Source organism: Globicephala melas, chromosome 3, assembly GCF_963455315.2.
Source record: "Globicephala melas chromosome 3, mGloMel1.2, whole genome shotgun sequence".
Taxonomy (NCBI): Eukaryota; Metazoa; Chordata; class Mammalia; order Artiodactyla; family Delphinidae; genus Globicephala; species Globicephala melas.
The window spans coordinates 64,139,899-64,166,203 of record NC_083316.1 but is presented as its reverse complement, the minus strand read 5'-3'; the positions used below and the strand labels follow the sequence as shown (position 1 = coordinate 64,166,203).

The 26,305-nt window shown below is 38.3% G+C and overlaps 1 protein-coding gene across 13 annotated transcripts in view; it reads right to left on the bottom strand.

Annotated features, from left to right (window-relative positions):
• The window catches only part of ZCCHC9 (zinc finger CCHC-type containing 9), a 77,342-nt gene extending 62,008 nt beyond the window's left edge, over positions 1-15,334 (bottom strand). For 11 of the 13 annotated variants that reach the window (XR_009563393.1, XR_009563402.2, XR_011377324.1 and 8 more), the window contains exons 1-7: positions 15,240-15,334; positions 13,696-14,134; positions 10,875-11,025; positions 10,483-10,575; positions 8,464-8,532; positions 7,011-7,186; positions 379-5,898 (exon numbers count right to left, since the gene is read on the bottom strand). Coding sequence is in view for 1 of the 13 variants with exons in the window: in XM_070045160.1 (XP_069901261.1) it covers positions 7,068-7,186; positions 8,464-8,532; positions 10,483-10,575; positions 10,875-11,025; positions 13,696-14,079 (816 nt within the window). In the remaining 12 variants the exon portion in view is untranslated. Of the gene's footprint in view, positions 1-378; positions 5,899-6,561; positions 7,187-8,463; positions 8,533-10,482; positions 10,576-10,874; positions 11,026-13,695; positions 14,135-15,239 lie in introns of those variants that run through there. The other 2 variants (XR_009563397.1, XM_070045160.1) reach the window with 2 other exon arrangements.
• Positions 15,335-26,305: the final 10,971 nt, after the last annotated feature.

Below are 26,305 nucleotides of genomic sequence, written 5' to 3'. Positions count from 1 at the left end.
GTTCTTTCACTCATTCAATAAATATTTATTAAGAACCTACTTTGTGTTAGACACTTTTAGGCACTGTGGGTTCAGCAAGGAACAGAAGCATACTGATAACATCATAATAAAATATTGATAAATAAATAGAATATTTAGGAGATAAGTGTTAAATGGAAAAATAAAGCAGGGTAAAGGATGTGAGTGCTGGGGAGGTGTTGGAGGTAGTTGTTCATATTTTAAATAGGGTGGCCACTTGCCAGAAGCAGCAAGAAAATGCTTCTGCTGCTTCTGGGCCCCCCTCCCCAGGGCTGGGAGGCCAGTGCTATGGCTCAGTGCAGAGACCGGGGTCCCTCAGCCCCGCTGACTTTGCAGGACGCCCCAACCCCCACTCCTTACCTCGGCCGCCCACACTCCAGCTGGGCCAGGGCTGGAGGGGCCTTGTGAGGAGTTCCAGGAGTTGCCCTCATGCCTGGGAATTGCAAGCATGTGGACCAGGGGTCAGAAGTGTGAAGCTTCACATCTACTCCTTAAGGGAACTGCAAGTTAAAGACATAAAATTTAATAACATTTTTCTGGCCATGAAACATGACTTTTGTCAAACAACAAGAAGGTGTCGGGGGGAGTTCACACTGAAAGATAGTAAATATTCTATATAACGAATGTAACAATATATACATCCAGGATTCGGGCTTTTGGTTATTGATGGCCTGGTGGATAGGGTGGTCAGAGTAGGCCCCATTGAGGGATATTTCAGTGAAAACCTGAAGGCAGAGAGGGACTGAACCATGAGGATCTCTGGAGATAGCATGTTTCCTGCAGAAGAACTAGCCCAGGCACAGCCTTTGAGATGGGAATGTGTTTCTGGCACATTCCAGGAAAAGCAGACGCTGGAGAGGCTGGAATAGAGAGGTAATTAAAGACAGATGAATTAACGACAGCCTTTTCTGGATTTCTTTGGTGCCCTGACTTTAAGCAAACATGCCTGAACCAAGGATGAGCAGCAAAGCTCGTTCATCAGCACTCACCCTCAAGCCGCTGGAGACTAAGGACAGAGGGAACATAAAAATGTAGTCATGCTTATTTTCTCCTTTGGAGTGTCAAAATATCCTCCAGGAACACTAAAGATTTCATACCTTTCTTGATAGTAAGGGTTTTCAAGTGCGTCTAACAGGACTGAAAGCTTTTTGATTACGAAAGGACGTTCTTCCCTATTAATTCTTCCTGGTTTTAATGCAACTGAGTTTCTGATTTACATTCAGTTTTTCTATCATATTTTTAAAGAATTCTAGAGGAAAAAAATGTAAAAATTGATCTATACAGTTTAGAATATAGTTTACCGTTATGGTCTAACACCTCTAGGAAATAATGAACAATTTTAATTAAACCTAGAGAAATCCAGAGTATTTTTATATATACCATCACATGGTTTTGTTCATATTTCTTATTGCACATTTCAGAGACAACCTTGGAAATTTTTATTGGTATATATATAGGAGTAGTTTTGAAAATATATGTTGAAAATGTGTATGTTAAGGAAAGTTTTATGTTTAGAATACATTATTGAAATGTAAACTATGAACCTTGTTCATGACTCATTTTACCCATTTGAAGGTAGTGTAACTACTGGGACAGACAGTTCACCATGGGCCCAGAGGGGTCCTGCATATTATTGCTGAGTGTGCCAAACTGCAAGATTTATTTATCCACAGGCAAATGCTAGTCCCATAGGCAATTAAGTAGGTCAAGGTGACCACAGCTTGACTTCAGTGTAATGGCTCACTCTCTGGGGCGCGGGAAGGCTGGCTTGTTTGCTCTGTGCTACAGCGTTTGCAACTTGTTCCTCAGCTGTGACACAAACCGGCTATGTCTATAGCATCCATCTGGGCCCATCATGTCACCCTGTGGGGACTAAGGGAAAAAGGGAAGCAACAGAAATAAGTTGATACTCACGGTGTTTGCTGTGCCATGAATACTATCTTTTGTCTCTGAACCAGGATTCTCATGCCTTGTCGACATCCATGAAACAGTAACAGACTAGTGTATTAAGAACCTCAGACCCTTCACAGTTCTTGATAGTAACCCACCTCCAGATTCAAAAGTCAAATAAATATTATAAAATGTCTTTCTCAGTGTACTTGAAGGTATAAAGTACCATATAAAAATTACACATCTGATGCCATCTTTCCCTTCCTCATTTTGTGACATTTTTAGGGCCATTTGAAAATAGATTCAAAATTAATATTTCGATCATTTCCATAGCTCATTATCCCTCTCCATGTCCTCCCTTCTTTCTTCATCTGGCTTAGATTCCATGGTCTATCATTAATATCACACCCTGGAAAACACCTGTACCTTTTCCTTTCATTCTACTTGTCTGGCAAACTCAAAACTGTGGTTAAAGTATTTGTAATACCTCACCCCTGCACTAAGCATCTGAAAATTGTGGATGGGTCTCACCTGAAATTTATGACCACAGATTTCAAAAGGGCTCTGATAATACTACTACATTTCCTATATGTTTGCTATTTCACACTGCCTTCTCTTCCTTCAAGTTTCTCATGTCTCTTACCCTTTCTCAGTTAATGAAATTTAGAAAATACTTCGAGGAAAATATAAACCATTAGGCAGAAGTTGTCTCATCTCCCCATCTATGTACATTCCACATCTTTGTCATCCCTCCTAACACAATGAATTAAACATCTCTACCCTAGCAAAGAACCATTTCTCTAACCTTCTCCGAGGCTTCCCTCCTCCAATTCTCTTTTTTTCTCTATTTCAGGAGTCTTTCCTGGATTATTTTCATAGCCACTATTATCTCTTATCTTAAAATAAATCAAAACAAAGCAAAACAACACTTCACCTGATGCAGTTTCCTAAAGGCCACCATCTCTACTCCAATTATCTATAAATGTGGTCTTCATATCCTTATTTCATTTACCGAACTGTACTTCTCCGTTACTCCACAAAGACCTCTCATTGCCACACTAATGGACCTGTTCTTAGCTTATTTAGCCTCTGAGCAGTATTAACAAAGTTGACTAGTTCCTTCTTTTTGCAGCATTGTCTCCGCTTGGCTTCCGTGATGTCACACTCTTGGATTTCCTCCTGTGTGACCAGTCACACTTTTAAATCCTCTTGAAGTTCTTCCTCCTCCACCAGACCTCTAAATATTAGACTACCCAGGGCTCTGTTCTTGGCCTCTTCTCCTCTATCTCCATTCCTCAGTGAGTCCACCCAGCCTCTGGGTTTTAAAAGACATCTACTTGCCAATAACTCCCAAATCTGTGTCTCAAGCCCTAAACTCTCCTGAACTCCACACTTGTATATCTAACTACTTATCTGACATTTCCACTAAGATAATCGTCATCTCAAAGTCCACATTTCCAAAATAGATCTCTTAATTCTGCCACCTTTCCCTCCATAAATTCTCCTTCCTTCAGGAAATCTTATTAGCTCTATGTTAAAGATATCAACATAATCAGAACCTGACCCCTTCTAACAACTCCACCACAACAACCCTCATTCACACCATCTTCTCTCACCTGAATTATAACCTGCTTTTATCCTTACTCCTCCCTTCACTCTGCTCTCAACTCGGCAATCAGATCATGTCACATTTCTCCCCAAACATGTGAAAAATTTTGCATATCACAGAGTGAAAGTCAAAGCTTTACAATGGTCTGGGGTATGTTGTGGTACGTTGGATTATTTTTCAGAAGTATTCACTCCCTCACCACCATCCCCACCTCCACGAATGGAGCGCGCTGTTCTACCTCTTATCTCTGAGCTCGATTGTGTGACTCATCAACAGACATGATGCAACCAAAGGCTTGAAAATGGTTTTGCAAGTGGACCTGCCCTCTTACATCTCTGCCATTGTCCTGAGAAAAACATGTCAGGGCTAGCCTGCTGGCCCCAGAGCTTCTTCATCTGAGTCTAGCTTAGATCAGCTGACCCCAAACCAAACTTCTTATGGATGTGAGCAAGCCCAAGTGAGATGAGCAGAGCTGTCCAGATAAGCCCAGTCTAGATCTGACTCATAGGCATGAGCTAAATAACCGCTTATTCATGTATGCTTCTGAGAGTTTGTGGTTTTTATGTGGCAGAAACTGGTAGAGGCTGTAAGATAGGACCCCTGTTAACTCTCTGATCTTCTACTAGTTTATCCCTCTCTTTTCCAACCATATTCGCCTCTTTGCTGTTTTCCAACTATACCAGGCAGGCTCCTTCCTCAGTATCATTGCATTTATTTATTACCTCACATCAAGATATCCAAGGCTTTCTCCCTAATACCTCCCTGTGTACTATACAATGTAACATTACAAATGAACCTTGAAAACATGCTAAGTGAAGGAAGCCAGTCAAAAAGATCACATCTTCTTTCTGCCCCTCAAATATGGCAAGCTCATGGCTTTGAATATTTTCTCTCCCTAAACGCTCTTCCTCATTATCTTCACAACAGATTTCTTCTTGTCATCCAGATTTCAGCTTAAAAGTCTTCCTCTCAGAGGGCTTCCCCTGATTATCCAATCTGAAGTAGCTACCCAGCCTCCTGTATCATCTGTGTGTTAATTCTATCACATATTCATTTAATTCACTCATTCATTCAACAGTGTGAATGCTCTGTATGCACCAAGCACTTCTGAGGATAATAAGACAAAATTCCTGCCCTCATGTAACCTATAATCCGGTGGAGAGGGGACAAATAGTGTTATGTAGGGACATAAATTATGGAGAAAATTTAGACAGCAAGAGAATGAAAAGTTATTGGGATGAGGAAAAAGCTATTTCCTATAAGGCTGGTCATAAAAGACTCTCTATTAGGCAGATTATAAGCAGACGCCTGAATGAAGTAAGAGAGGGTTGACTCTGGGATGTGGTGGGGAGAATGTCAAGAAAAGCGTAACTTGAGATGCGAGTCTACAGGCTTGGAATATAATTGTACTGAATAAAATGGAGACAAAGGGAATTAGCCCATTTTTTCCCTCAGGGGAAGTGATGAGATTTAAAGCTATTATGAGTTTGAGGTGTTAGTGTAACATCCAAGTAAGAATGTCCAGCAGGCAGGCGAGAAGACAGAACCGAAACCAGGGATTTTAGGGCAAGATGGAGATTTAGGAGTCAGCCACGGAAAAGTGAAAGATGAGCTTGTAAAGAGAGATGACATTTCCAAAGGACTAGAGGAAGAAAAGAGTGCTAACCACTAAGTCTTAGGGGATTCAACAAAATATTTATAAAATGTATAAAATATCCCTCTCTGATATTATTTTTACTGATATTTCTGATATGTATTTTTTGTTCCTAAGTCTCCTCTCCATTCTTCAGCCCCAGCAGAATGCATGTGGCCTTGTTTGTCTTATTCACTGCCACAATCTCAAGTGCCTGAAAGAGTACCAGGAACACAGCAGGTCCTTGGAAAATATATAATGAATAAAGTAAATGTGTGCCTTCTTCTTTTGGCATTCTTAGTTAAGAAAATAACCAACATCAAGCAATACACAATCTCTCAGGATGTCAGAATTTCTGTCTCTGGTGAGTTTCTTTAACAAAGTGTCCACATAGTTTTCCAATGTTACATTCAGCACCTGCAATCTATTTCCAATGATTTCACTGTCTACTTTATAGACCCTTAAAATGTAAACAAAGTAACCCCAAAGAAGACAAAATGGACATCCCTGCATTGAAGACTACATAAAAAACATTAGACTTAACTTGCAGCTGACAGGTTTTTGACTTTCCAGAGCCTTTTGCTCCTGATAGGACAGGTGAAATAAATCTGGGTGTGTTCAGACTAAATGACCAGGGCAGCACTGCTGTCCTTTTCCAGCTGCATGACTTGTACCATTCCTTTTAAATGGCACTCATCTCCTTAAGTTCTGGGATGCTGAGCCATAGTCTGTTCATGTTTTCCTGTCACTGAAAAAAAAAAAAAGAACAGCTCCTATTAAGATTAGAAATGTTCAGAGGTACAGACATTAAAACAGAAAAGTGTTCCTTTTCTTATTTGGTAAATATTTTGCTTTTGAAACATCAGTAACTAATCACAGCTGTTTCCTTTCATTACAAATGTATCCAATCAGGTAAAATTCCAAATGAAACACACAATCCAACAGTCATTCCATTATACAGTACAATGGGAGGCTTAAGCCTTGTGAAATATATGTATTAAGTATGCATGTATTCATCAAATCAAACAAAGAAGCTAATGGGTCTCTGATTAGTGTTCTAACTCTGTTTTGATGATGATGATGCTTGCATCTCATCCTGACTCAACTAAAACATGTGAACAAAATGCTATTAAGTTTGACAGACAATCTGTTATGTGCCATCATCATTCTGGTTAAATAGCACAAACTGAATTTTGGCTAGAATTTCTCTCTTGAAAATCAGGGGCAAAGAAAGAGCTGCTGTTAAGTTGAGATACTCTTCTATTTTAACCTCATTAATTTGTTCTTTATGTCAAAACTAAAACAAAAATTAATAAAAATTAAGCTCATCTAGGATTCATAAAGACTGTGTTTCCAAAGGGATTGTTACATGGACATTAATGGACAATGGCTCATTCAATCCAAAATTAGGTATTCAGAAAAATAAGTAAATAGCAAGTGAGTTTTTATTAAATATTTTTAAAATACAGATTTTGTGGCAATTATAAATTAATTTCTAATATAACAATATATTGATGCTTTGAGCCAAGAAAACAATATAACAAAAATTCATTTCCAAATGCAAAGCAGGTACCCCATGTTTAGGGATAGTTCATATTAATGCATAATTTTGTTTTTAGAAAAAGATGATTGTTACAATCAGGTATATAACCACTTAGTTACACCTAAGTTCTGTTGGTTAAAAATATATTCTTTTAGAAAATCCATTTTGAACGTATTATACTTTTTTTCAGTGATTTTCTCCAAACAACTGTAGTAGTGCTCCCTGATGGACAGAACTCAGGAACTGGTTTGACCACTCCTAGATTATACTGATATCTACAATACAGGACTCCAAGGGAGAGTCCAGCTCCAACTTACGAAGTAGGCCCAGTTCAGAATGTTTAACAATGAGGTGCTAACAAACGATAGCACTAATCAAAAATTAACAACTTTAGGTATCTTTGTTTTGGGTTTCTGTGGTTTAGGCACATCCAAAATGTCTTCATAGTCCGCACTCATTCCCTTTGCCCAGCGACCAACCGTGACCATTCGATCTGTAAAGACACAGAAAAGTCAGAATGTAAGAGAAACAGTCATCAAATACATCACCTAGACTGGTATTGGTTTAGCAAAGGAACTAGTTTTGACATGAATAATCACAAAGAGAGAAGACTCCATCACTAAAGGAAAGTGAGCAATTCTGTAATTGATTATAACCCTTGATTTCAGAGTACCACAGGCAATTTCTCATCCCAATTAGGGAAATGCAGCAACTGCTTTGCAATGCACAAATTGATGAGAAAGCTCTTTCATTCTTTTCCAGAGTTCATCATTATAGAGTCAATGAATTCCAAGAGTCTGTAAACAGCAAGACTTATGAAGCATCAGTTTCAAATGAACAAGATTCCACCTGTGAAATTATACAACATCTGCTTGTCAGTCTTGTCATTTGGGAAGAGGCAATCCTCCCAGGAGGGAGAATTCAAATTCCACTTCATCATTTCAACCTCACTGCCTACAGTGTAGTAAAGACTATCTTCTTCTAGACAAGACTGTAAACAAGAACTCTTGGTTTTCAGATTCAAATGCTAGGGGTAGGAAGTAAGAATGGGCAGACTTATTTGTGTGGTACTATGACTATATGATATAAATAGAAATGTGCTTTTTCCCCAAGAAGCACTAGTGGGCTATCCTACTGTCTTGCTTTCTTTCACTCAGGATTATCATCATTTTAAGCTAGGTAAACTAATGTAATAATAGTCTCCACATCCCAAAAAAATCTGCCTTAGGTTTGGTGAACATTTATGAAGTTTTCGATGACCGAGGGTAGTATTTCACTGGGAAGAAAATATAACTGGCCAGATGCTGTGTAGAGAACACAATTTTAATATTTTCGGCAGTTTTTGCAACTAACTGAATCCTTTTGGTTTCACAGCATACATGAGGATACTCAATCATAAGAATACTGTAAGTTATTCTCAAATTTCTTATTTTCTCTTAGTGAGAAATACATTTCTCATACTTTTCTTCAAGTGACAGAATTGGCTCTATTATTAAATACATGGGTTAGCAAATAAAAATATTTATGAATAAGATGCTTTATAAAATCAGGGTCCTCTGGGGCTTACTGGTCATTTTTTTTCCCACCTGAAACAGCAGCTGATGCTCAGTTAGTACTGCTGATAAAAAAATGATGAAGTCATTACTGCAGTAGGAAACCAGGCAGCCTTAAAATCAGTTGTATATCAACAAGTTATTAATAACAAAATCCAGCAAAAACACAGAGGAATACTAATCTCACCCCTTCTAAATGGAGGGCCAGAGATCTCACCTGAATTCTGACTTTTGGGGCAATCTTTCTTAAGATGTTCCACAGAGCCACAAAGTCTGCAGCAACCACCTATAAAAAGAACAGAGTAATTGAAAACCTCTAATACTTACATAGGGCTTTTAAGGTCTCAAAGCACTTCCATATCTTATTTGGTCCTCACAACCTTGTTAGTTGCAAAGGTAGCTGGAGCCAGGAACTTACTCCTATTAAGTCTATTCTCCATTCCTCTTGACTTCAAAGAGCACTAAACTGTACCTACCCACCATTTCTTGCCCCTGGCCTTCAGGGCATATGTGGGAAAAAGAAGTGAGATATGACGGAAGGTACGTGTCCTCTGGAGTGGCCAAGAGCCACTGCACAGAAGCCTGGATCTTAACCACGGTTAGAAAGGGAAGGGTTTGTGAACTCTGAAAAATCTGTGGGCAGATGCATTTTTTGAGGAGAATGCCCACAGTTTTTAATCAGATTCTTTAATGATCAGAATGTTTAACCATGAGGTGCTATGAGGTCCCCAAAGGGTTAGGAACCACTGCTCTGCTGTACAGGTCAGATGGGGGTGAGCAATTACAAAAGGAATGAAATTAACTTTTGTTTCAGTACCTTCTATCTGCCAGGCATCCCAACGCGAGTAAAAATCCCTATTGCCCTTCTTTAAGCAACATTCCAGGACTGTGAATTACAACACATTTGGTTTCTAAAATGAGTCTTCACTGAATGGTCGAACACTATTGCTTAACGGTCAAGCATTATCACGATCATGCTCATAACGTTAAGTGACTCACTCAGAAAAATGATCCTAATAGGATGAGTTCTCACTTCTATGTGACCTACTCCCCTTGCTGCACTTTTTTATATCTAGTCATTTTGGTTGACCATACAAAGGCATCTTTGCTCACTAGTCATATTATATGACCTGTTTCTTAAGTTCAAAACTGAAAGGCACTTTTGAGCATCTTCCAGGTCCAGGACTCTTTACTATTGTAGATGCCATAGTGAAATAGAAGAGGCACTTGAATAATATATTTTAATCCTCATAACTCTTCAAGGTAAAATACCATAATTCATCAAATCTAAGATACCACTGATTATAAGATGTATCATTATTTTACATTGCTCTCTGGAAAAAAACCCTTCCAATTATGTGACACGCCCCAATAGTAAGATACAAGAGTTCAGAGATACTAAAATGTGAACAAAATGTGCATTTTAGAATCAATGAAATACAATTTTCTCATCTCCATTTTACAGGTAAGGAAACTGAGAAGAGAGAAGTTAACTTGGCCAAAGTCCCACAGTTAGTGAGTGGTAGTGCTGAGGCTATAACTGGTCTAACTCCAAAGCTATGCTTTTTCACTGGACTTCTGCAAGGGGACCCAGTCACAACACAAGGTTTCTAGAATCTGATGGTACCAGCATCACATTAACAAATGACTCACATTAACAGATGACAACCTCCTCCTTAAAGCTTTAAACATCACAGACTTTACTGTGGGCACCTTAAGCCATTAGTTGAGCTAAAGTTAAGAAAGTTACTTGATTCCCATGCCAGACAACTAACTAAGGAAAACATTCAAAAACAAAAGTTACTACAAATATGTATAGTGTGTACCAACCCTTCTACTCAAAATGGTATGCTTGACTGAGATTAAATTCACAACACTATTTTTTAAATCTTCTCCTAGTTTGAGAAATTATCCCTTTGCTTCTGTTATGTTTAAAAGTAGATACTTATACTCTCACAAATGATGCTGAAGCAAGCACAGATATTTTGAAATATACATGTCAGTTTTTTCTGATTTGATGTATTAAAAATAATACCAAGTTACATTACACAAAAAGTCTAGTACATAGAATAGTGCTTGATAAAGATAATGAAATTCTCAAGATTTTGCTACTTACTCAAGAATTTATTTAAAAACTAAATAAATTTAGTTTTTAAATAAATTCTTGAGTAAGTTTAAGTATAAACTAAATCACAACTGCATGATGACTCACCATTTTCGACATAAAAGTACTCACCATCAGCATAGAGTCCTTTGGGATTATCAGGACAAGATCTGGACAGATGTCCCATTTCCCCACAAACAAAACATTTTGCAAAAGGAAATTCACCTGTAATAATCAACAGTTCCTGTTAAGTTTTATATATATATATATATATATATATATACACACACACACACACACACATCATGTAATTCATATTATTTTAAAACACTGTATTCTCAGAGTGTTTAAAAAACATATTTGTTTTTACATGATTTAAAGTTTAATCTCATTTGATTTCAAAATATTAAGTGACACACTCATAACAAACCCTGTCAACAATGAAAAAAACAAGTTGGCTACTTACTGGCCACTTTCCCCATTAACCAAATAAAAAATTGATAGAAAAAAAGATACATTAATACCAAAAGCTGGATCTACTTTAGCCTTGCACTTGGTTATTTCATGCTCTGTGGATCCACACCGGTAACATATTCCAGTGCCCATTTCTTGATTCTCAAGGGCAGCTGGGCAATCTGCAATCCCATGGCCAGGTTTTCTACAATGGAAACATACCTAGGAAAACAAAAATGTGAGTTTCCACACTGCAACACTACACTGGCTTTATTAATTCTAGTCATCAAAAATGTCTTTAAAACATTCCTCATTTTAAAGTTATCTAGTTCTTTTTTTGAAATCTCAGTATTTTATCTGTAGAAAAAAGTGTTTCACATATTCCTAAACCATAAGAAATGTCATTTCCATCAGAGAGTTTCAGTGCTTTTGAAAACCCTCAATCCATCAATCTCTCAGTCTCAGACACAAGTTATAAATGTCTTTGTAGGAGGTAATTGCTTAAATGAATTAAGCAAATATGGACTATTCATTTCATTAATGTGGCTGTCTGTACCTAGAAACACCGAGTTTTCTGGAGGAGATGGACAATGACCATAGAAATTATCACTCAAAATTAATACCTTCACTTTTAAAGTTCACATAATTGAATGAATTTGGGTCAAGTGATTCCATTGAAATTATGATTTGAATCATAAGATATATTTCATACCAAAATGTATACTTAAATTTTTATATCTTTCATACATATTCCTTAGTATTCATAAATAGATAGATGTTTCATTTTAGAATATATGCACATTTTCAAGGTATAATTCTAAGATGAATTATTTGGCTCCAGCCTAACATTGAACAATGGTTTGGTTTCTTTACACACTACCTAGCAATTTGCAGGATATTTTTCGCTGCAATGAATGAGAATATCAGTCATAATCAAAGATGGTAGAGAGGTAAAGTATTTTATTTAAACTGGAAAAAGGTACATTTTTTGGATAACAAATATTTCATCATTTAATTTTTTTTCGAAATAAGCACAAGGTTTTTAAAAAGCAAATTCAGTAGGCAAAATAATATTTTGCAACTGTGCCCTCACTTTCTTTTTTTCCTGTTTAATAACATACTGGAAAAGAATGAGTCCCTTTAGTCTTTATTAACTTTTACATTTAAAATGAGCTAGTGCAAACAAAGAGAATTCATTTATTCTACAACTGCAGGAAAAGTTACTACCCAAAACTGGATCACCAACATAAGAAGCCTTGTATTCTTGGTGAAGTCAAAGTTGTCTCTAGTAACCTGACAGCTTACTGACTGGGGTTTTATCTGTAAAACCTAATCTTCACCGAATACAAACTTTTTGAATGATCCTTAAATTTAATGTAGATGGGATTGTGGAGAGCGGACTGGTAAATTTCTAGATGTCAACTTATTAACAACAGAACTGATGCTTAGTCTGCTTAGTCTGAGGTATTAAAAAGAAAAACAAGAAAATTAGTTGAAGGGTCTCAACAAGCCATATACTATTTAAAAGCACACGCTTTAATATAAAGAATTCCTTTTTTTTTTTTTTTGGAAAAACAATGTCCTTCCCCTTAATTAAAAACATAAAACTTCTCTTAAAAGGTCACAATACTAAACTTTTTCAAAAAGTATGCAATTCACCACACCGCCTATGTCAATGAAATTATCTTTACACTATCCTTACATTAAATTAACTTGACTTTGAAATATTTAAAAATTGTATAATTTAAACAAAACTATCTTGATCCAAATAGAAATGATTATCTTTTCTATCCCAATTTATCCATAAGGAAAATTTTATCAGTATTATCTCCACAAAAGAATCTTTAAATATGACACTGCATAAAACTAATCCTGCAAATAGTCAGAAGCCACATTTATGGAGGCTGTAACATTTCAAATCTACACTGGTGCAAACAGTGCTCTACAAGTAGTAATTCTGATAAAAAATAAAACTGTAAAATAGCAACAAATCCTGATTCTTATGTAGTATCCTGCTAGAAGAATCCTTTGCTAGAGAAGGGAAAGAATTATACCAAGTATTTCATTTCCTGTGTCTGACACAGTTTAAAATCTAGGTCTTGGCACCACGGAAATAAACCTGTAGCCCCCAGCACTCCTCTCAGTGTAACATGGGGAAGGGGAGCAATGACTAGGGAGAGTCTCAAGGAGTTTTAACTCTGCTATTACTCTGCTCTGTTACTAACCAGTATGATTCTTATTAGATCTCCTTCCTGTGCAATCAGTTTTTCATGGATAAAGATAAAAGGAGACATCCTTTCCAACTAATGGGAACCACACATATCTAACCTGTTGTACTTAACCTTCCCCCTTATTTTGATCTTTTTTAAAAATGGCTGTTTGAAAAAGGGCTACTGGAAGGGGTGAGAACATAGGTCTTAAAGTCAGACTCTGGGTTTAAATATCTTCTTTTTTTCTTTTGGCTGAACTACATAGAGTTAGCAGCTCATTTAGGTTCACATTTATTTAATAACGCATATACTTATAAAGTGCCAACCATGATTCTAAGTAATCAAATATTAACACCTTTTCCTGGGTTTGAATTTCTCCTCTGCTACTTGCTAAGTGGCTTTCAGCAAGATACTTAACCTAGCTGCACACCAGTGTTTTCTACCCAAAACATGGAAATAATGCCACCATCTTTGTATGTTGTGATAATTAATCAGTACATCAAGTGTCTAGCATAGAGAAGGTGTTCAAAAAAAGTCCTAGTGTCATTACTAGCCCTCAAAAAGATGCCATATAAGTCTAGTACATAACCACAATCAGACTCTGCTAAAATACATATCTGAGTGTATGAATAATAGTTTCTAGCCATACAAAGTAACATTTTAGTAGAAGTGATAATCTTACCATTGCATTTTTCTTTGCTGCTTGTCTTTTTAATCGTCTTCCTTCCCGGCGACTATCTTTCTTTAAAGCAACTGCAATTTCTTCCCTGACTTCCTGACTGTCTGCTGCTATCATCTCCCCATTGCGAACCATCTGTGAGTTTTGCCTTAGATATTCCATGAATCCATTCACATCTTCATTTAAATACTCCTTTTTCTTTTTATTCTTTTTGTGTTTTGCTTGGGGTGCATGATTTTTAAGGGACAGACTATCGGCTTCAAGTTGTTTACTCTTTGGTAGGTTTTGGCTTTTTCCCTCAAAGGACCCCTTCTTCATGTCCTCCCATGATGTTGCAGGGAAGGGTCTTTTGTTCTGTGTGGTAGTAACTCGTGCCCACCTGGTCATGGCTTCATCAGATGTTTATCCGTCTTTAAGACAAGCATGGCCAGTTAGTCACCATCTCAAATTAAAAAATGAAAAAAAAAGATACATGCTATATCACTATATAACCTGTACCCATATGTTACAGTTTTAATTATTAAAACACTTTTTAACTTAATTTATATATCTGTATATTTAATTCTATAACATGCTGCAGAGATATGCCTGTAATGTAAATCTAGCCCTTGCTACCACACCAGTAAGAAAACAAACAGCAACAACAAAAAACACAAGGATATAAATACTTGCTTCAAACTGGAAAACAATTCATTAAGAAACCAAATTATTTCCAAAATTAAATCACATAGTAATAGTAAATGAAGTTACTTTTCCCAAATTCTGCAGTTTTCTTAGCGGCTTATTTTCCTATCTCTAAGTCCCAGGTCTACTTTCTTCCAATCTTCTTGCTTAGTCTGCCATTTCATCGCAAATAATTTGCACAGCAAATTAGTAAGTATACACAACTCCTGTCCTTTGACCTGAAGTCTGTCATGACAACTCTTTCCGTCAGACTGATAAGCAAAACATGTGTTTGCAGTCACGTGATAATACCGAGTCTTCCTTTTATTAATCAGAGCGTAAGCTACTTCCAGCCCAGCTGTTTCAAATAATTTTCAGTTATTAAGACGCCCCTCTTTTAGGGCAGCATCCCGTGCGGAAAACCTCAGTTCCTGCCACTACATCCCTTCAGCACAAGCTGCGGGGCGGAGCCAATAAACAGGTGTGGTGCTGTGCACGCCACTTTACACCACGCGCGCGCACTCGTCGCTGCAGATCCTGTGACTGTCACAGTGGGGACTGGAGCTGTTCAAAAGGAGAAAGGTTATCCTTCCCCTGAGTACATGGAACAGGGGACGCTCTGAGTACCCGGTCGGCCGGATCCATTCGACCCGACGGGTCCCAGTGGGGCTGGCCCGCGCCGGCCAAGCGGCCAACCTCCTACAGCTGAGGCGGGTCCCGTCACCGGCGGCCTGGTCCCGCCGCGGAGTCCGGTGCTTCAGCCCCACCTGGCGCTGGGGGCCCTCGGGGACCTAGCTGCCACTCCCTCCGCCCTCCCGCCGCGTCCCAGGGAACGAAAGAGGGGGAGGTCCCACGACCTTACTCCCCCACGCGCAGCTTCTTACCACGCACGAATCCTCCAGAGCAGCAGAGTTGGCAGGCCAGAGAAACCCGTCACGCTGCGGCGGCGCGACAGTCGGGAGCGGAAGTACGTCATCCCTGACAGCGCGTCACTTCCGGGGGGCAATTGGTTCACACGCAGAGGTGCTGCTGTCAGGCGCTATGCTGTCTCTCAGCGCCAGTAAATGTGGCTAATTAGAAAATGTGAAGCTCGCAGTGTTTGAAGGGCCCGCTCTGGATCCCGGAGACGCGAAGTTGAGAGTGCACAATCTGTGCTGTATGGAACGCACAGCATAGTGGGCGAGATGGATGGAAGGATCCGTGGGGTGGGAAAAGCCCGAAAGACTTCCCTGAGAAATGATCTTTGTACTGGACTTCGAAAGATAAAGCAAATATTTCTTGGGATTGGCGGCGGGAGGGAGTTACGTTTTTCTATCCGAAGTAAAGTAAAACTATTAGCGCAGTGGGAATGGATCACTGTGATAGAAGTATAAAAAAGGACATTTGGGGCCCTACTAGGTGAAGGGCGGTGCCCCATAGTCCTGCCCAATGCTAGTTCAGCGTTCAATTGAAATACCACCCTGTGGAGCCAAAGACGTTCTCCTTTAAGAGAGAAATTGTAGTCTCCTGAGCAACTCTATATCTCAACTAGCCACCCCTCCCCCCGCGCCCCCCAACAAAAAAAACCCGGCTACCACCAGCATTTGTGCTTGGTGGAAAAATTGGCAATCCCCTCAGTTACCAGGACAACTGCTCCCATCCCCATCATCATGCTCGATCCCTTTTACCTCTTAAATATCTGTCCACTTTATCGCTACTGCTACCTCCCTTGTTCCAGCTTTCATCATGTCTCGCCTGGATTACTGGCAGCTGATCTAGGCATCCGTTCTTGTTGCACTCCCTCAAATCCATTTTCCGTGCCTTAGCGAAGCAAACTTTTGAAATGTAAATCAGATTGTTGCTCCCTGCTTTAAACCCTTCCATAGTTTCCCATTGTTCTTAGGATGAAGTTCAAACTCATTAACAAGATAAGTCCCTGCCTATTTCTCTAGCCTCACGCTACACAAGTTCCGCCTCTTCTTTGAGCTCCAGGCATAGGAGTCTCCTCAGTTTGTCAAATGCCACATGCATCTTGCTATCTCCAAGCCCTTATATATGCTCTTCTCTTTGTATGGTACTCCTCCTTCTCTTCTTCCAATTAATTTCTACTCACCCTTCAAGGTTTTTAACGTTTTATCCTCAAGTAAGCCTTCCAAAGCCCCCTCCCCAAACTAGATCAATCCCTAGTATACAGTCATGGCACTCTATACTTCTTTATGGCGCTTTTCAAATTCGTAATTGCATAATGAATTGTGTAATAAGTTGTTTGTTGTATCCCCATTGCCTGGTGCATAGTTGATGCTCAGTATGGTTTGTTAGCTAAATGAAGAATAAGTATTTTGCAATGCTTGTTAAAGTAAGCTAGAAAATGACTCTATTTTAAGAGGAAAGATTAAAGTCAATGCTATAGGAATATTGGAATTTGGTATGGTAAATATCACAAATGTCCTAGGTCTTATGGTGGGGAATGTTTTAAAAGATTTTTTTTAAAAAATCCTCCAGCTCTGGAAGAGAGGGAGCTTCCTAAAAGATGTGAGAGTGCCACTCATACCATCATGTTCTTAACCAGCTGGCTTCAGGCTCTAAGTGCCAACCTAAAACCTGACATTTCATAAAGAGGTTTTCTTTGGTAGATGCCAGGTTCTTGCACATAATGTATGCCACTAGAGGGTGCATTCAACTAAAACTCGTCTTTAGTATTGTGCTGAATTTTAATCTGTAGAAGGTTGTATATTCCTGGAAGTGAAGGAACATGATCTCAATTTGCTTTTGTGGAAATGCGTCAAATAAAAATTAGAAATTGAGCAAATCAGCCATAGAAATTCTTTGGGATTCAGAAGAAAGTATTAGTACTAATTATAGCTAACTTCCACTGAACGTTTTATAGGTACCTAGCACTCTGTGCTTAATGCTTTCCATTCATTAACTCATTAATCCACCCAGTATCCTGAGAGGTAGAAACTATTATTTTCTCCACTTTACAATGAAGAAACAAGCTCAGAGAGCTAAAGTAACTTATCCAAGGTCACACATTTAGTAAGAGGCAGAGTCAGAATTTGAACCATAAGCTCAGTCCAAAGGTGTGAGCTCCACTATGTTGAAATACTATAGGGGATTCTTTGCCAGCTTGAACCCACTTTAAAATAGACTTACTCAGTTAGCCTTGCCCATATGAGACTTTATTTATTTATTTTTAGAATGTATTCACTTTTACAGTTCAATGGACTATCTTTTTATTAAATTTTTTCATTCAGATATCATTAAAATACTGTAAATGTGTTATTTTCAAAACAATATGATCCACAGGATAAATGTTAAGTGAGGAACTGAAGTTCTGGTTATGAAGGGCTGAAGTACCTCATTTTTAGAAAATTGTGAAGTGTATGATGCATACAGAAAAGTATATGACATATGAAGTAATCATAAAGCACATGTTTATGTAAACACTGCCCAGTTTAAGAAGCTGACAGTTGTTTCAAATCATATTAATTTTTTTTGCAGAGGTAATACATTTTAATGTTTCAAACAAAAGTAGTTTGTTATAATGATATAAGCTTTCTACAAACCATCTCTTATCCTGATGACTATATATTCTGGATAAAATATAAAAAACAATTACCTGAGGATTCTGAAGAGTAAGTAAAAGCAGACATTTGTGGAGGGGAGTCAAAATATGAAGAAGCAATTGGCACATGATTGTGTGTCCGTTTGTGTGTTTGTGTCTTTGCCATGAGAGTGGGCCACAGTCACAAAGTACATGAACAGCTAAAACTGCAATGGAAACCCCACCATCAACTTTCTGGTTGGAGGAACCAGGGGAAGAAGCAGGCAACAGCCATCCCTGGAGAGTGAGGGGAGAAGATCCTGGAAGGAAGAGGGCCACACGAAGCCCTCTTTGTATTCGTATATATATGTATATGAAGATGTAGATGTAGATGTAGATGTATGTGTATGTATCCCTCACAAATCTCAAGGTGGTCCCTGAACCCACATGCACAAGACAAACTTGGAGGCTAAAAGAATAAACTGAGATTTGAATTTCCACTGACAAAAAGTGAGGCAAACCTGTAACCCAAGCCTACACAAGTTAATTGCCTGCTTAAAAATTTTTTCCCTAAGGAATAAAACAGAACTCAGAGTATATATAAAATAACATCCATAATGTCCAGGATAAAATCCAGAATGTAAATTTAGCACTGATTCAGTGGTACTTTGAATTCTGATCTTCCCTAATTTACCTGCTACTAGTTTTCAGAGTGCTCAAATAGCTGATGTATGCATTATCTTTTATAGCTGGACTCACTGGGAGACAGGGTGGAGGTGTGCTCATTCCATCTTACCTGGAATTGGAACCACTACCATGAGAATTTTAAATCCTCATTCTTGCCTGGATTCTCTCAGAGTAAGAAGCGCTTGTCAGCCTGGCTATAGTCACCAGTAGGTGCTGTAGGGCTGGGAGTGCCCAAGACCCACCCCGGATGAGCCAGCCCTCAAGTTGAGTCACATAGCACGAGCAGCTTCGAACACCTATTTAGCTGTAGAGTAATTTGGAATGAAGGGTTAGTGCATCTAAAAAAGGTGGGCTGGCACCAGATTTTACTAAATTAAAGGGTTTTTTAAAAATGCCAAATCAAAGTGTTTGTATTTTATCCTTTAGAGCTTAAGCAATGAAGACCTATACATAAGAGGGTTGTATGTAGAAAAATGTACTTTATGCAGTGCTCAGGACCCTCTGGGCACTTGCTGAACTTCATTAAATATACAGAAAAATAGCACAGGAGAGAAAAAGAATTAGTGATTCTACTGTTGGAAATAAAAATGAGATCCAGACCAGTGACATTCTAACAGCTTCTTTATTAAAAATCTGTCAGTGATTTTTTTTTTAATCTGCTTTAGGGCCCTTAGAATAACACCAATGGGTAATAGAATTATGAGTTCCTTTTTTCTTCTTTAAATATTATTTTTACAAATGTTCCTTAATGAGCATAAATTACCTTTAAAATCATTATTAAAGAGCTTTTTTAATCCATGGATATTTTGAGACAGCACATGAGAATTTCCAATTACATATAGATTCGTAGAAATACATACCTTTAAAAATCTTGTTTTACAGGTCAGAGAAGTGATTGCCATAGGACACAGAATTTTATTACCTGATATGCACACAGAGATGGCCTTATATTTTTAGTTTTTCATTTGATTGTTGGTTTTCTCAATAATAAAGTTACAAGCAAGATCTGAAGTGCCTAACAGGAGAAACCTGTTAGTGGAAGTTGCTTGAGGTTGCTAAGGGCTAAGGAATAGAAATAATATGAAGTTTGTGTTCTTCCGCTTGAACCTTTTTCATATTCTTTGCTTAAACATGAGAAAGAGTAGCACTGGAAACATTAATCACAAAAATGATGTGGTCTTCTGACTCTCATCTCACCCTCTTCTGGTGTGTCTCTCAAGTTTGAGTTCCTAATCAAGCATTTTAGTGGTTAGAGTGTCAAGTGCTTCAAATGAATACTTAAACCTAAATTACAAGTAAGTGGTAAGATTTGCAAGCTCTCTTCTCTGAAGTGAGTACTTCTCCCCTCCTCCTTAGGCCTGAGGAAATGCTACCTGATATGGGCCTTAGATTGTCCCTTCCAAGGGAAAAGTGAGAGGTCTGTAGTTACAAATGGAATTCTATAAAATGAGGTAGGTGAGGAAAAAGCATTTTTTTATAACTACTGTTTGCCAATACCTTGTTAAACACTAGATATAATATATAAAAATGACAGTCCTTGCCTTTACGCAGCCAACAGCCTGTGAGGGTAAGACATGCAGACTCCTAAACCACTAGTAAGGTGGTAAGTGAAGGAACTACACTGGCAGTACAGATTACAGATAAAGTCATTCTTCATGGGAGATTTTTGGAAAACCTCACAATAGAATGTGTTGCAGACAACTGGAAAGAGGGATTTGGGAGGTTATGGGGAGGAGTCAATAAAAAAGAAAAAATCTAACCATCCACTTCAATAAGCTGAAATGCTTCATGTAAATAGGGCGCGATCACACACACACATATATGCACGAATTTAAGGTAATACTTTATAAAAGACCAAAGTGAACACAACCAGATGGCCAAAATATTTAGTACAGATTTAGTGACTACTATAAGTAATCTACCTATAAGTCTCTGGGTAAAAAAATAATAATAATTAATTTAAGAATACCACATAGTAGGAAAAAGTTAGCCCTCCAAAAATTATGGCATAGCAAATAAATGATCATGGGAAAAGAGGTCCCACAACTATTTTAAGAAACGTTTATGGACCAGTAAAATGTACAGTCATATTGCATTTATTGTGGAAGGTGTGAGTATATGATGGTGAGCTCTATGAAGATGAACTGGGCACCATCCATACCCCCAGAAGAATCTGTAATCTAGTGGAGGATTCAGGAAAGTAAGCCAATAATACCCCCAAGGAGTAAATGAAGGAAGGCAAATATGGAGGTGTGCCCGGGTATGTCCAAGGCAGCGCAATATGGAAATCACCAGCAAGTTTTCAAATAGAAATTGCCTATATTGGGTGTATGTTGCTTTAGATATCTAAACCATGTCCTGGAGCAGGACAGCAAACCAAACAGAGGGATTTCTTTCAAGAACTGATCCGAATGTACAGTGATGGGGCTCAGGGCAGGTTGCTCCAAGATGTGCCACTCTGGCATGCTGATTATTTTCAGCTGAAAACAAGCAAGCCCCAGAATACTCGAGAAGACCGTTTGAACATCCCCCATACTGCCTAAAAGAATTTAATATAGGAAGCTTGTCCCAGGAAGGAGTTATCACCATAAATAACAACTATTTTAAATATGAACTAAAAGTGTTAGACAGGAAGAAACCTAGCAAGGTCCATTTGATCAAAGTCGTCTCTGTGCCCCATTGTCTTTGGATGGCCCAGCAAATATTTGTTTACCAAACGTTAACTCTTTTTTACCGTCCTGTGAATTACCTTACTTCCCTTTGAAGTCCTAGACCCTTACCTACTTCTCTTTAGTCCAGAATAACAGGTATACCTCATCTTGCCATCTTTGGAATTCTTCATATTTATGAGGATTTTCCCATGCATATGTAATACATTTGATTTTTTCCCTATTAATCTGCCTTATGTCTGCCTTTTAATTACCAGAATAAACAAAGAGCGTTTTTATTCACCACCCAATTCTGCAAGGATGAAGTCGTAACCTGCGGCAGTCACTGACTGACACTGCACTCTGAGAGGAAATTAAGACCATAATAGTATGCTCTGTGCTTTGGACAAGCAGGCCCCATACATAGTTAGATGTATATCTCAGGAAGAATTTTAATGACCCCAGATTCTTGCATCTTCCCATACATAGAGAAACTCTGAAATCATTAACTTGAGATACCTGTTCTTTGTGACTATCATTAATCTTTTACCAAGATATATGCTTGACTGCACAGATTCCCTCGCCAAGCATCATATATATATATATATATATATATATATATACACACACACACACATACACACACATATATACATTCCTAGAAAAGATAAAAAAAGCAGGGGCCGCATTGGCTTATAAAAGTGCTAGCAGCTTAAAAGAGGGAAAATTGACATCTCAGCAATATAATGAGAAAATTTGGAATCTGAGAGAGAACAATTATTTAGTTTCTATTTAAGAAAAAAAAACAGGACAGCAAAAGACAGATAACTCAGCTTCTGTTTTAATTAAGCTAAACCTATAGGCCATTTAAATGAATGTTGAAGAGATGTGCCAGGGAGTATGTTGAACATAATGTGTTACTTAAAACCTTTAATAACCAAAATTTTTTACCTGTCTACCAGAGAGAGCTGTGATTGCACTGTGAACCAAATTGTTGTCATGTGAACAAAATGCATAAAAGACTTTAAAACCAACCCTCTTTTACTCATTAAAGTCTTCTAGTGCTTCATTAATTTTAATGGTATAATCTAGTTCTGATTGAAGTGCACCTGAATGCAGTTAGTGCCTCATCAGTACTGATGAGTTCCAAGTAATTCAGGCCATGTTTGCAGAGTGATCACAAATTATGTCTTTATTTACATCTACTCTATGCCTGTTTGCCCATGTCTTCAACAGCACAGCTTTTACATTCCAGGAGCCCAGCATCTTCCCTTTTGACCTTACCTACATTATTTTAAAGAGATTTCTATTTTCAGAGCTGCTTTTATACTAACAACCGAGTTCTGTGCAAACAGAAAAAAGATTTTGTGGAGATGCCAAAATATGACATTTCTTCCTCAGATCTTCAGACTGAATATAGATATGAGACAAATGCATTTTTGAAAAGTAGGGAGTCTCATGTATATGTTAGAAAGTAAATGAATATCAGTTTTGCATTTCCACTGTAACTGTTTCATAAAACTAATTTTTTAGAAAAACCTCTTCTTAAATCCTCTTAGAATTCCATAATTACATCTCTCACACTAGATTTACTCATTGTCAAATACAGGTTTAGCTTACAGATTGAAAACACAATTAATTACGGGGCACCTCTAATCCTTGACCTCTAGTACAAGTATTTTCGCGGTACTAGCATAAGTGACTCTCTGAATATATAGACCCAAAGCAAGAAGATCAAACAATCTAACCCCATCCCCACCATAGGAACTAACTGAAGAGGATTTGGACATTAGTAGCACCCGAGTGGGGCTTTCTCCAATGATGCTAAAGGCACTTTCACTAAATGTGGTCTCTTCATCCCCCTTTTCTAAGTTCCATGATAACCATTTGCCTTCTCTTCACATAGGCTTTTTGCAGAAAGGGTAAAATGTAGTTAATTTGGCTTCCTTTTCTGAATCATCTGATTCCAGTCTTGCAGTTCTTTGGTTTAGTCTTAGATCCCAGGCAGTTCTTTGATTTAGTCTTCCAGGTGGCTTATCTCCATTATGTGCAAATTTTTCTAGTTGTCAGATGGCAAATTTACTTTTTTTCATTTTTGAGGGTTTTGAGGCTCCCTCAGATATGTTTTATTCCCCAATAAAATTCTAAAGCCTTGTATAGTTCCCTACACAGATGATAAAAAGAATGAATATTTTTAATGTAGAGAGATGGTGATTATTTCATTTCTACCTTGATTATTGGATTAAATACAGTAGATATTGCATACTTTGTACCAAAGTTTTTCTCCACTAAAATTAATAGCAACTGTGTATTCTTTCACATTAAAAAAATTAGGCATGATTAAATGTCAAATTTTTAAAAGTTGTTATAAAATATTTTTGACATTCAAAAAGCAATAAAAGACTTCTTATGTCTGGGGACCAGCAGGTGAAGATTCATCATTGTGAAAAGGGTAATCACCAAATACCATGGAAATCAGAAGGTAGTGGAACAAAATATTTAGAACTGAAAGAAGGCGTGGGGTGGGGGGGAAGGAGAGAATTTAATGTTTATTGAGTCAGGTAACTAGGTCTGTGTCTTTGAAAATGTGAATTTCATCCCATAAATGTGACATCAGTTTAGAGGATCACAATCAGAATTTTTTTTTAACTGAAATAGAATAAGTTAATATAGAATAGAAAAGCATCAAGTGCATCTCACATAGTACAAGTAACTATTATTACCTGAAACTTTTATTTGGGTTTTACATACATACACATACATACTCACTTGCTTACTCATATATGTGGGTACCAGATTCTAATGTAAAATATATTTATTCCCAGAGGTTACAGTGAAAGAAAAAAATGCAAGTCACTGCCTTATATTATTTAATCATCATAAAAACTTTGTAAGGCAAATTATCTCCATTTTACAAATGAAACGAAGACTCTATTAAGTTAAATCATTTGCCCTTGGTTATACACCTGGTTAGTGGCTGAGCTTGAATTTAAGGTAGATCTTTTGACCTCAAAACAATTTCTTGATCCAAATCAGGGCACTTGTAAAAGAATTGCTGATAGAGATTGGTTCAAGATGGCGGAGTAGAAGGATGTGTGCTCACTCCCTCTTGCAAGAGCAGGGGAATCACAATTAACTGCTGAACAACCATCGACAGGAAGACACTGGAACTCACCAAAAAGATACCACATATCCAAAGACAAAGGAGAAGCCACAATGAGACAGTAGGAGGGACGCAATCACAATAAAATCAAAGCCCATGACAGCTGGGCGGGTGACTCACAGACTGGAGAACATTTATACCACAGAAGTCCACTCACTGGAGTAAAGGTTCTGAGCCCCACATCAGGTTTCCCAACCTGGGGGTCCAGCAATGGGAGGAGGAATTCCTAGAGAATCAGACTTTGAAGGTTAGTAGGATTTGATTGCAGGACTTTGACAGGACTGGAGGAAACAGGGACTCCACTCTTGGAGGGCACACACAAAGTAGTGTGCGCACGGGGACCCAGGGGAAGGAGCAGTGACCCCAGGAGAGACTGAACCAGACCTACCTGCTAGTGTTGGAGGGTCCCCTGCAGAGTGGGGGGTGGCTGAGGCTCACCGTGGGAACAAGGACACTGGCAGCAGAAGTTCTGGGAAGTACTCCTTGGTGTGAGCCCTTCCAGAGTCTGTCATTAGCCCCACCAATAAGCTCAGGTAGGCTCCAGTGTTCGGTTGCCTCAGGCCAAACAACCAACAGGAAGGGAACCCAGCCCCACCCATCAGCAGTCAAGTGGATTAAAGTTTTACTGAGCTCTGCCCACCAGAGAAACAGTCAGCTCTACCCACCACCAGAACCTCCCATCAGGAAACCTGCACAAGCCTCTTAGATAGCCTCATGCACCAGAGGGCAGACAGCAGAAGCAAGAACTACAATCCTGCAGCCTGTGGAACAAAAACCACACTCATAGAAAGATAGACAAAATGAAAAGGCAGAGGGCTATGTACCAGATGAAGGAACAAGATGAAACCCCAGAAAAACAACTAAATGAAGTGGAGATAGGCAACCTTCCAGAAAAAGAATTCAGAATAATGATAGTAGAGATGATCCAGGACCTTGGAAAAAGAATGGAGGCAAAGATCAAGAAGATGCAAGAAATGTTTAACAAAGACCTAGAAGAATTAAAGAACAAACACCTAGAAGAATTAAAAAACAAACAAACAGAGATGAACAATACAATAACTGAAGTGAAAAATACACTAGAAGGAATCAATAGCAGAATAACTGAGGCAGAAGAACGGATAAGTGACCTGGAAGACAGAATGGTGGAATTCACTGCCACAGAACAGAATAAAGAAAAAAGAATGAAAAGAAATGAAGACAGCCTAAGAGACCTCTGAGAAAACATTAAATGCACCAACATTCGCATTATAGAGGTCCCAGAAGGAGAAGACAGAGAGAAAGGACCCGAGAAAATATTTGAAGAGATTACAGTCGAAAACTTCCATAACATGGGAAAGGAAATAGCCACCCAAGTCCAGGAAGTGCAGAGAGCCCAGGAAGCATGAACCCATGGAGAAACACGCCAAGACACATAGTAATCAAATTGACAAAAATTAAAGACAAAGAAAAATTACTGAAAGCAGCAAGGGAAAAGACAAATAACATAGAAGGAACTCCCATAAGGTTAACACTGATTTCTCAGCAGAAACACTACAAGCCAGAAGGGAGTGGCACGATATATTTAAAGTGATGAAACGGAAGAACCTACAACCAAGATTACTCTACCTGGCAAGGAGCTCATTCAGATTCGACGGAGAAATCAAAAGCTTTACAGACAAGCAAAAGCTAAGAGAATTCAGCACCACCAAACCAGCTTCACAACAAATGCTAAAGGAACTTCTCTAAGTGGGAAACACAAGAGAAGAAAAGGACCTAAAAAAACGAACCCATAACAATTAAGAAAATGGTAATAGGAACATACATATCGATAATTACCTTCAATTTGAATGGACTAAATGCTCCAACCAAAAGACACAGGCTCACTGAATGGATACAAAAACAAGACCCATCTATATGCTGTCTACAAGAGAGCCACTTCAGACCTAGGGA